Here is a 12,774-nt window from a genome sequence, read left to right as displayed (position 1 = left end):
TCTCAATTCTATTCCATTGGTCTATGTATCTGTCATTGAACCTATACCAGGCAGTTTTGACTACTGTGGCTGTATAGTAGGTTTTGAGATCTGGCAATGTGAGACCTCCTACTTTGTTTTTCTTTGGTTTAATCTTTATGGAAGCAGACTGCCACATCTTTCTCCCATGGAACAGCTTATGTGTTCGAACCTCTCACCTTTCTGTACGCAAGTGAGCACTTCACTACTGTGCCACCAGGGCTCCCTAAACACAGTACTTAGAAAATCAGTGATAACTGCCTCCCTTGTTTTCATGGTCTGTTAGAAAAAAAAAAAAAGAATCAAACATAAAATTCATTTTCTGGAAGTTTTATAAGGATATTACTTCCTTCAATATATTTGAGAACTCTTATAAAGCCAAGCTTTGTGAAATGGGGGGAAATATAACATTTGTGTATCTGGAGGCTAATGGAGTTAATTTTTTTTTTCAAGAAAAAGGAGGATTATTTGGCTTCCTTTGCCAGTATTTTTTCTCACTCTCAGGTGGCCAGCATGTGACACTACAAAGGCTTCCTGTGATATCATAAATGTATTGGTTTATACAGCACTTAATGATGAATGGTGCTAATGTAATTACTTTTATATTAAACTACAAATGATTAGGACACAAATAACTATAAGAAGTGTGAAGTGAGAAGTAAACACATAACCATGTGGGAAAGAACAGCCTCAATCCAAAGACACGCCTAATTTTAGAAAAGCTATTTTCTATTTTGCTTTTATATATGAGTTGATAAAGAGAGCTTTTTTTATTTATTTTTAATTCTTCTATATTGATAACAACATCTGGAGGTTAAGGATGTGAGACCTTGAGAATTTTTAATGAGCCTCAAAACTGGTGGCTGTTTGTGTTTCCTCTAAATGAACCTAAGTAAATGAGAAAATTTGGGGTAAAAAAAGTCCCACAAATTCTGAAACACATGTCTGGTGGTCTCTATACTTCACAACAGCACACTAGCAATACTTTTTCTCCACAGGAACTTGAAAGAGAGGAGTAGAGAGATTGGAAGAATATGTGGGATAAGGCTGGGACAGGGACAGAAAATAAGATGCGGCTTGGTGATAGTGCTTTTGCACATTAATTCCAAAAACTGTATTTAATAATGTGTTTGAAAGACTATAAAGTAGGTGCATCGAGTCAATTCTAACTCACACGTGTCAGAGTAGAACTATGTTCTGTAATAGTTTCTCCTTTCCTCTCACTTGTCTTTCTTCTACTGCACTGAAAATATATACAACAGAACATACATTAATTCAACAATTTCTGTACAGATGAATTTCAGTGGCTTATTTTTTCAGAAATAAATCATTACATCTTTCTTCTGAGGAACCTCTTTCTGTACTCAACCTACAAAACTTTTGGGTAGCTGTCAAGCATGTTAACTGTCTGAACCACTCAGGGATTCCTGAAAACTGCAAAGTGCATACTGAATAAAAGTTCAAAGATAATCATAACTAAGGTTTTTGTTATTATATCAGTGTGTGGGAAGCACTAATAATGATTCATTTAAATATTATACTTGTACTATATCGTGTGCAAATAATACAGAGTGGAAAACTGGGAGAAAATTGAGACAACCTTGCAGAAAGGAATGCAAGATTTATAAGAGAAGGCAAGTAGAATTGACCCAGCTGACCTCTCCTTACAGAAAAATGCTAACACAGATGTGCATTGTCCACAGTGGCCCCAAACTAATGTTCTGATCTGATTCTCTCTTATTTCCTCTCATATGCCCAGTGTTCCCTCTAAATCCTCCAATTCACACCTCCTGAGTTGAAAACTTGATTCCACTCGTTAGTTGTGTGGCCTCAGGCAATGAACCTCACCTGTTGATGCCTCAGTTTCCTTATCTGTAAAATAGAAATAATCACAGTACCTTCTCATATAATAAACGGTCAGTGATAGCTCTATTTATGTTTACTTTCTCTAAGTAAATTCATAGTGAGAAAAATGCCTAATAAAACAAAAAATGTTGGATCAGTTTATTCGATAACCATCAAGAAAATCAATATCTCATCAGAAGACTGTTCAAATGTTGATAAAATTGTCACAAAGACACCATCTGTATTTCATGACAATGGAATTTGTTACAGTAAAACATGTGGCAGTAATTTCAAAACCTTGAAAATTTTAGTTTTTACTATATTGTATCACATAAAATATAAAGATATTACTGGGTTGTTGTCATTCTCCTTACTTCCTTATGTAGGCTTTTAGTATTGTTATACTGCATAATGTACAGTGGTAATATACATTATGATTAATTGATTTAATATCATATTTGGGATCACACCTATGAAGAGTTAATCCTCAAGTCCATTGGAACATTTTTTTTTTTTCCTGTGAGAAAACCAAAAGAATTAAATCATTCAGTCATGTGGGTCAGAATGCAGGAGCAGAAAAGGGGCATCAGGAAACCAGCCGACCCTGTTGAGGTTTGGGTTAAGGAACAGCCAGGGAAGAGGAGACGTGACCAGCTAACACACAGTTAGAAAAGCCCATCAATTTAGCACAGGGTTGAAACCAAATGACTGACTCCATATATTCTTGCAGAAACAACATGTAAAGTTTGGCAGAGACCACATTTCAAAACAAAAAAGAAAGAAAAGAAACATGTGCTGTTCTTACATCTGAGATAATAACAAAAGTTGTGATCTTTCCTGGCTTACATACACATGTATTATTATGGCAGTCTAGCCTGTATAAAAGTAGTAGGAAATGGCTCACCACAAAAAATCCAGAAGTGAAACCTAATATTGTGATTTTTACTGACCTCTGCAATGTGGGGGTAACTCTTTCAGGTGTCACATAGCCTGGAAGATACTATCTTCCTGAGAAAAGCCAGATGATCTACAGAACCTTAGTACCTCAAATTGGGGACAGCATTCCCAGGTAGGAAGCAGCTGCCCAGGCATTTTCCTAAAGTCTATGGAAGGTACCTGGGCTTTCTTATCTGCTAGCCTCATATAAACCTGTAGAGCGGTAAATTGGAACAGCAGCTGCAAGGGCTATAAAAATCCAGCATATGAAAGTTTGTGCTTAAACTCTAAGTTCTGAGCAAATGCAGTGAGAGACTGAGGAGTCTCTGAAGTTAGACTGAAGGAAAAAAGTTGCCCTTTTGATTTAGATCATTACAGGACAAGGAAAGATGAGAGATGAGGAAGAAGTTTCATTGAAAGACAAGAAACTGGGAGAAAAAACAGGAAGTAGATTGAGATTTTCCCCTAAATTATACCACATTAATCAGCCAGTAGGCCAGCAGTTCAAACCTACCACCTGCTCTTGGAGAGAAAGATGAGGCAATCTGCTTCTGTGAAGATTTAAGGCCTTGGAAACTGTATGGGGCAGTCCTATTCTGTCCTATAGGGTCACTATGAGTTGAAATCAACTCAGCAGTGGGTTTGAGGTTTTGAACAGCCAATGAATACCTTATGATTACAATGATCTGATCTGCAACAGATCATAGGGATGGCACAGAAGTGGAAAGCATCTTGTCCCATTGAGCATGGGTACACCATGAGTCAGGGGTGATTTGACGACAGCTAACAATAACAACAAAGAATTTACTGGCACTCTAGTGAATATGGGCATGAGTTAATAACAGAGATGTTTGTATATTATTTGTAATAAGGTATGTGTTTGTATGCTTGTGTGTGTGTGTGCACATTTCCATGCATACGTTCAAGTGTCAAGTCATGTGTCATGTCTGATTGCTCAGGAGTAGGTACCTGAAGTGTTGGGTTGATAAGAATCAAAGTCTGAGTCTAGACTCAAAAAAGAATATTGTGATCTGCCTTGGATGTGAAGGGGGAGATGAGCAGTCCCAGTGTCAAAATCTAAGCCTTAAAAAAAAAAAAAGTTGCTGGCCAGTTGGAATCATTGAGATTCTATATGTGCAGAGTGGAACGGCACTTCACTTTGGTAAGCGTGAGGTACCTCTGGGTGAGTTCTGACTGAAGCTCCAACTTTCAGTCAGTAGACCAGTGATATTGCCTCAGAAACCTAAGGAGGGGTCACTATGAGTTTGATCTGACTTGATGGCAGTGAGAATGGCTAGTGATCGCAAACATTGCTTCATGTATTTGTTGGCTGTCTGAATATCTTCTTTCCTTCTTTTCTGAATATCTTTGTTCATGTTTTTTTCTTATAATGGATATCCAGTCTTCCCAGCACCATTTGTTAAAGAGTCTATATCTTCTCTATTTAATGGACTTCAGCCCTTTGTCAAAGGTCAGATGACCATAGGTAGATGGATCTATTTCTGGGTTCTCAGTCCTGTTCTACTTCCTCCAATCTTGATGCCACATTCTTTTTCATATAGCCCAGCTCTTGGATTATATTTGCTCAGCATACAGGTTGAATATATATGGTGAAAGACTACAACTCTGACACATATTTTTGCTGATGTTAAACCATGCACTATTTCCTTGTTCTGGTACAGGTTCCTCATGAACACAGTTAAATGTTCTGGAATTCCTGTTCTTCACAATATTATCCACAATTTGTTGTGATCCACACAGTTGAATGCCTTTGCATAGTCAATAAAACACAGGTAAACATCTTTCTGGTATACTTTTCTTTCAACCAAGATCCATCTGACATCAGTAATATCATTCATTCTACACCCTCTTCTGAATCTGGCTTAAATTTCTGGAAGTTCCTTGTCAATATACTGCTGCAACTGTTTTCAATTATTTCCAGCTCAATTTTATTTGTGCACAATGTTAATGATATTGCTCGATAATTTCAGCATTTGGTTGGATCACTTTTCTTTGGAATGAGTGCAAATATGGATCTCTTCAGGCCATTTGGCCACGTAGCTGTCTTCCAAATTTCTTGGCACAAACAAGTGAGCTCTCTAAGACTGCATCTATTTGTAGAAACATCTCACTGGGAATTCAATCAATTTCTGGAGCTTTGATTTTTTTCCAATTCCTTCAGTGCAGCTTGGACTTTTTCTTCACTACCATAGGTTGTTGATCATATGCTACCTACTGATACAGTTAGACATCAGCCAATCCTTTTGGGTATTCCTTCCATCTTTAAGGCTTCCTGCATCGTTCAATATTTTGTTCATAGAATCCTTCAGTATTGCAACTCAAGGCTTGAAGTTTTCTTCAATTCTCTCAGCTTGAGAAATGTCAAGCATGTTCTTCCCTTTTGATTGTCTAACTTCTGGTCTTGTACATTTCATTATACTTTACTTTGTTTTCTTGAGTCACCCTTTGAAATCTTCTGTCCGCCTCTTTCACTTCCATTTGCTTTAGTTACTGTCTGTTCAAGAGCAAGTTTCAGAGTCTTTTCTGACTTCCATTTTGGTCTTTTCTTCCTTTCTTATCTTTTTAATAACGTTTTGCTTTTTTTTATGGATGATGTCCTTGATGTCATCCCACAACTCATCTGGTCTTCAGTCATTGATGTTCAATGAATCAAAGCTATTCTTCAGATGGTCTCTACATTCAGGTGGGGTTTACTCAAGATCGTATTTTGGCTCTCATGACCTTGTTTTAATTTTCTTCAGCTTCAACTCAAACTTGCATAAGAACAATTGTTCCACAATCAGCCCCTGGCCTTGTTCTGACTGTCTCCATCACCTCCTTCTACACATGTAGTTGATTTGATTCCTAGTTATTCCAGTTAGCAAGATCCACGTGTCTAGTTGCTGCTTATGTTAGTGAAAAGAGGTATTTGCAATGAATTCAGTGTTGGTTTTCAAAATTCTACCACTAAAGCCATATTTTCCAATTACTGATATTCCTTCTTTGTTTTCAACTTTTGCATCCCAATCATAATTAATTAACAATATCTCTTGATTGCATGTTTGGTCAATTTCAGTCTTAGAAGTTGGTAAAAAAAAAAAAGCTTCAGTTTCTTTATCATTGGCATTAGTGGTTGATGTAAAAATTTGAATAACAGAAATATTAACTTGTGTTCTTTGTAGGTGTACTGACATTATCATATCATTGAAAGAACTGTACTTCAGTATACATACTGAAATGTTCTTTTTGATGATCAATGCAATGCCATTCCTCTTCAATATGTTATTTCCAGCATAGGAGACTGTATGGTTGTCCAATTTAAAGTGGCCAATAGTAGTCTATTTCAGCTCATTAATGTCTAGGATATTGATCTTTATGCTCTTCATTTCACTTTTGACAACTTTGAGCTCTAGTGCCATAGTGACTAAGGCATTTGGTTGCTAATCAGAAGGTCAGCAGTTCAAGCCCACCAGCTGCTGAGTGGAAGAAAGATAGAGTGATCCACTTCCATAAAGATTTACAGCCTCAGAAACCCAATGGGGTCACTATGAGTTGGCATAGATGGCAGTGAATTTTTTTTTTTTTAATTTTCCTAGATTCATACTTCATACATTGGATGTTCCAATTATTAATGGACATTTGCAGTTGTTTCTTCTCATTTTGAGTTGTGCCACATTGCCAAATGAAGGTCCTGAGAGCTTTTCTCTATCCACACCATGAAAGTTGACTCTACTTTGAGGAGGCAACTCTCCCACAGTCATATTTTGAGTTCCTTCCAACCTGAGAGGCTCATCTTCCGACACTATATCAGATAATATTTTACTGTTATTCAAAAGGTTTGCAGGGACCATTTTTTTCAGAAGTGGGCTGCCCTTTCCTTCTTCTGTCTTAGTCTAGAAGCTCTGCTGAAACCTGTCCACCATATGTGACTCTGCTGGTATTTGAAAGACCAGTGACACAGCTTCTAGCATCGCAGCAACATGGAAACCACCATAGTATGACAAACTGACAGACAAGGACAAGTGGCCTGACAGGTAGGGCCAACAAAAGTTTTTTTTTTTTTTTTCTTTTTGTTAACCTTTATGTTATAATATGATATTATTATTGTCTAAAGAATTGAGGAAATTGGATTATTATATAATAAATCCTTGCTTGATTTCCAGATAACCCAAAAGCCGGCATGGAAAAGAATATCTGAATTCTCAGATTTTGCCTCTAAAATCATTTGTGCTCTCTTCTGTTTCAGAGGAGACTATGTGAACTCATACCTGTAGTCATATCACCAAAAGGTGATAAAACAAGGTTTCTAAGAAGCCTATGATTGCATATCCTAGATTACTTGTTAGCAAACATTATCATCACAGTGGGTTTCAAAGATCTGTGACTCATTTTTTCAGTTCTGTGAATTATGTCCAGCACAGTATTCTTTTCTTACACCACCCCTGCACAAGGCAGTGCTTGGATGAGGAAAAGTCATGTGAATATCTCAGCATAAATGTGAATCTGAATGTATTCCAAAGATAAACAAAAATGCTTTTGGATTTTCTTCACACCTTCATTTTCTTCACACTTCTTTCCTCATATATTAAAGGGGCTGTTAAGGGATTGTGGTAGTGGGTACACTTATTCACACATTTATCATTCTGTAAAAATAAAATTTTGCTGCTTCTTAATGGCAACTCAAGTACATATTGTTTTCCTATGAAAGCAAACTCACAAAGAATTCAATTAGAAAACAACACACTAGGAAGAGCATAAATTCAAGAGTAATACCTTGATATGAAAGCCAGACTCAAGATTTGATTTGTTGATAAAATCATACTCAGGTATTCCCCAACCAATTTCACCAACATAGTTGTGTTTATATTTTGCTGGCAAGCATCTGTGCGGGTCAGGCCTCCATAAATATCTGAGATCTCCAGTTTTTTCTGACACTGGATGTTTTTCTCCTATGTAGGAAGAGTGCTGATGAATTTTAGGTAGATGATCCTTTATATAATCTGGGCCTTAGAAAGACAGGGAGAAAAAATATATAGTTAAAAAAAAATCTTTGCAGTTTATTCGGCTTTTGTTACTTTAATGGTGGAAATAAGTGCCTAAGACACTTGACTGCTAACCAGAAGATTGGCGGTTCAAATCCACCAGCCACTCCTTGGAAGGAAGGTTGGGCAATCTATTTCTGTAGTGATACCACCTCAGAAACACAAGGATGGGTCACTATTAGTTGGGTCCGACTCGATGGCACATAACAACAACAACAACGATAATATGGCACTTACTGTGTTCTAGGAGTCTCAGGGTGGTGCAAATATTTACCATGCTTGGCAACTAACCAAAAGACTGGAAGTTGAATCCAAGCACATATGCCTCAAAAGAAAAGCCTGATGATTTACTTCTGAAAAACCAGCTACTGAAAACCCTATGGAACATAGTTCTAGTCTGAAATTCATGGGATGGTCTTTTGGTCCTCTAGTGCCATTCTAACAGAAAAATACCATAAATGGGTCACTGTAACAAACAGGAGTTTATTCCCTTATCGTTTAGAAATCTAGAAGTCTGAGTTCAAAGTGCCAGCTCTAGGGGCCCAGAGAAAGCCCCTCAACCTTGGGCTTCCGCTCTGCCTCCCCAAGGTCAACAAATAAAATGGCACAGTCCCAAGATTACCAAATATGGCAGGACACTAGTTCAAGTCCAGAGATAGTTCCAAGACTGGCAGGAAAATGACAGGCTGCTGAATGAAGACTTGGTTACATGCAGGGTCCAAGCATGCCAAAAAGCTGCAGAGAACTTTCTCAAAGCTTCTTCTTATATACTGGAAGCAGACCACATCCTTAAAGCAGCTACTCAGTTGCTCCAGTAGATTCCGCCATGGACTTGATTACCAATCTCACCATGGGGATTAACTACATCCAGCTGTCCAGCCACTCAAAACCAGGATCAGCCAAGTTGACACACAACTTAACTACCACAGGTGGCCATGAGTTAGAATTGACTTCATGGCAACTGGTTTGGTGTTTTTTGTTTGTTTGTGTGTTTCTTGTTTTTTACTGTATTCTAGGTATTTTTATAAGGAGCTCTGGTAGCATGGTGCCTAAAGCATCTGACTGCTAACCAGAAGGTTGGTGGTTCAAACCCACCAGCCACTCTGCAGGCCTTGGAAACCCGGTGGGGGTCACTATGAATAGATTGTTGACTCAATGGCAGTGGGTTTGGTTTGGTTTTAGGTGTTATTGTAAACCTTGTAGATATGTTAATCCAATTAATCTTTATAATAAGTGGGGGAGATAGTATTATTTTCCTCATTTTATTGTTGTTGTTGTTGTTAGGTGCCGTTGAGTTTTTTCCGACTCACAGCAACCCCATGCACAGCAGAACGAAACACTGCCCGATCCCGTGCCAGCTCCATGATCCCTGCTATATTTGAGCCCATCATTACAGCCACTTTGTCAATCCATCTCGATGAAGGCCTCCCCCTCTTTTGTTGACCCTCCACCCTACCAAGCATGACATCCTTCTCCAGGGAATGGTCCCTTCTTACAACATGACCAAAATAGGTGAGTTGAAGTCTGGCCATTCTCGCTTCCAAGGAACATTTCAGGTGCACTTCCTCCAGTACAGATCTGTTACTTCTTCTAGCAGCCTATGGTACTTTCAGCATTCTTTGTCAGCACCACAACTCAAAAGCATCAACACTTCTTCGGTTTTCCGTATTCATTGTCCAGCTCTCACATGTATACGAGGTGATTGGAAATATCATGGCTTGTTTCAGGTGCACATTAGTCCCCAAGGAGACATCCTTGCTCCTCAGCACTTGAAACAGTTCCTTCTTGGTTGACTTTCCCAATGCTACATGTCTAATGTCCTGACTGCTGCTTCCATTGGCATCGATTGTAGAACCAAGCAACATGAATTCTTGTGAATTTATTGTGATTCTGCTCATTGGTCCAGTTGTGAAGATTTTTGTTTTCTTTATATTGAGAAGTAATCCGTACTGCAGACCGTTTTCTTCAACCTTCATCAGTAAGTGCCTCAAGTCATCCTCACTTTCAGCAAGCAAAGTTGTATCGTCTGCGTATCTCAGGTTGTTAATGATTCTTCCTCCAATCCTGATGCTATGTTTTTCTTCATATAAAAAAGTTTAAATGTTTCATATAAAAGTTTCTATCTATAAACTTGTCCTCAGTTTATAGATAGGAAAAATGAGGCACAAAAAAGATTGTTTACATATCCAGAGTTACAGCTAACAAGTTCATCATAGCCAGGCAGTCTTCCTCATAGGTTGACCTCTTAATTGCCACACTAAACTACTTTGTTTGTAATCAGCTTAGTACAGATGTGTTATAAACGCTGAAAATCCTCCCTTGTGCCACATTTGCAGGATATTAGGCTTCAGACATTAGAGTTTTTTATCTAGATAAACAAAGTTGGTAAGGAGAACTAAGAATTCCCAAAATGTATTAGAAGCCATTAGAAAATGAGGAAGATGGTTAGATGAAAAGGACAGATTAAAACATGATGACCAAAGGTAGAGGTGTTGAATGAATATTGATATTTTAAATGTAAAACAATGAACAGAAAATAAACAACGTGTTCTAGAAGTGGGGGAAACAACAAGCAAAATGAGAGGAAGTCTGAGAAAAGATTACTAAAGAAAACTTGGTATTTAAAATCAATGATGTGAAAATGAAGAGGAATAAAGACTTTCTGGAAGAATGGTTCTAATTAAAAATAAACAATAAAACTTCTGGCCTAGGAAGAGTTTAAAAAGCCACAAAACCAAAATGGGTGCAGGACTGTAAAAACAGGTGCAGAAGGAATGTGATTCTTGCTACCAAGCGATGGCCAAACACCTTGGAGGCAGAGCTGTGCTATTGTCATGATGTCACTGAGTCCCCTTCTGGCCCTGTGGCCCCCCTTCATCCTGTCTTTGATCAGGGAGCTCAGTATTTGCCGAAGGTACAGGTGGGCTAGGGCTTTGGCCAGCTGTCCCTGCAGGTCAGGTATAGAATGTCCAAGCATGAAAAACCGTTTTCTCTCTCAGTTTGACAGGTTCTAAGGTCTCATCTACACATTGCCTGTCATAAAAAGAATTTTGGGATATCCTCTAAATAGTATGTACTATGGAAAGATGCTGTTACTTTGTTAGTCTTGCTGGAATTTCAGTGTATATTTAGACCGGTGATATCCCAAATGTGTTTCATCAAATACTGCTTCCATGAATGCACCATGAACATAGACAGTGGGGAGGGTGTGTGTGCCACATAGTCAAGTATATTTGGGGCACTGCTCACTAAATTTACCTTTTTGATATTCACAGTTTATGTAAGCAAATGAAAAAGTCTGAGAAGTTTGGTGGTAAATAAACCTGTTTACAATTACATAACACAATGTTTCTCTAACTTCTTTCCCCTCCCCATGCCTACCCTTAACTTCTTTAAACATGGATCTTTTTCTTTCCTGGGTCATATGTACACATCCTCTAGATACTGACAGATTTTGAAGAAATATTTACTCTCTCTGTATAATGTCTCAGTTATCTTTAAAGTTTTGTTATCACCACCTATTATAAATGTGAGAGCAGATATATATCTGCAGCTACTTCCTTAGTCACTTTGTAAACTGTATAAATTTTTTAAAAGAGCCATTCTTGGACAGCTAGTTCAAATACAGTTTTAGAGAGCATAATGGATTCAATTGTGTCTCCCCCAAAACATATGATGATGTTCTAACTCCCTGGTACCTATAAATGTGAGATTGTTTGAAAATAGGGTCTTTGAAGCTGTTATCAGTTAACAGTGAGGTCATACTAGAATAGGGTAGGTTCTAATCCAATCTGAGGACAGATAAAGACGGACAAGAGGAAGGATGGCCATGTGAAGATGTATCTATGCACCAAGGAACCCCTGGGGCTACCAGAAACTGGGAGAGACAAAAATGATCTTCCTTTAGAAACCTGAGGGAACATGGCCTGGCTGACATGTTGGTCTGGACATCTATACTCCAGAACTGTGAAACAATAAATTTTGGTTATTTAAAAACCAAACCAAACTCACTGCCGTTGAGTCAGATCCAACTCATAAAGACGACCCTTCCTTGGGTTTCCAAGGCAGTATCACTATGGAAGGAGATTGCCCAATATGTCTTCTGAGGAATGGCTGACAGATTTGAACCACCAGCCTTCTGGTTAGCAGTCAAGTGCCTTAGGCACTATGCCACCAGAGCTTGTTAGTTATTTAAAGTCACCTATTTCATGGTATTGGTTACAGCAGTCCTAAGAAACTAATAGAAAAAGTATTCTGGTTACATAGTGCTGCTCTGACAGGAATATATCACAAATGGGATGGCTTGAACAAACAGAAATTTATTCTCTTATAGTTTTGAAGGCTAGAAGTCTGAGTTCAAAGTGTCAGGCTCTAGGGGCTGGGTGAAGGCCCCTCAATCATGGGCTTCAGCTCTGCCTCTTGGTTCAGGCTCACTGAAGCTGGAGGCTCTCTTCATTCAGGCAGCTGGTGGCTGCTCAGGGTGGGAAACCCATGGTCAACAAGTAAAAAGGCACAGTCCCAATATTACCAAACCACATGGCAGACCACTAATTCAAGTCCAGAGACAGTCCCAAGATTGGCAGAAACATGGCAGGCTGCTGAATGAAGACTCAGCTACATGCAGGGTCCAAGTGCCATAAAGCTAGGGACCTTCCTCAAAGTTACTTCTTATATATTGGAACTAGACCACATCCCTAAAGCAGCTACTCACCTGCTCCAGTAGATTCCACCATGGAGTTGATTACCAATCTCACCATGGGGAATAACTACATCCAGCTGCCCAGCCACTCAAAATCAGACCCAGACAAGCTGACACTTAGCCTTAACTACCACATGAAGTGTAGTAGAAAACACACTGGTTTTCAACCCAATAGTGTAGGAGTCTAATCAAGGTTATTTGTGACTTTAAGCAAGCCAATAAATTTTCCTAAGC

The 12,774-nt window shown here is 38.6% G+C and overlaps 1 protein-coding gene across 1 annotated transcript in view; it reads right to left on the bottom strand.

Annotated features, from left to right (window-relative positions):
- Positions 1-8,118, bottom strand: part of CUNH4orf45 (chromosome unknown C4orf45 homolog) — a 75,684-nt gene extending 67,566 nt beyond the window's left edge. Inside the window, exons 1-2 of the mRNA XM_007951647.1 lie at positions 8,079-8,118; positions 7,573-7,805 (exon numbers count right to left, since the gene is read on the bottom strand). Coding sequence (XP_007949838.1) covers positions 7,573-7,805; positions 8,079-8,118 — 273 coding nt within the window. The remainder of the gene's footprint in view (positions 1-7,572; positions 7,806-8,078) is intronic.
- Positions 8,119-12,774: the final 4,656 nt, after the last annotated feature.

Source organism: Orycteropus afer, unplaced genomic scaffold, assembly GCF_000298275.1.
Source record: "Orycteropus afer afer isolate SDZICR_OR568_19922 unplaced genomic scaffold, OryAfe1.0 scaffold00305, whole genome shotgun sequence".
Lineage (NCBI taxonomy): Eukaryota > Metazoa > Chordata > Mammalia > Tubulidentata > Orycteropodidae > Orycteropus > Orycteropus afer.
This window is presented reverse-complemented; position numbering and strand designations above follow the sequence as displayed.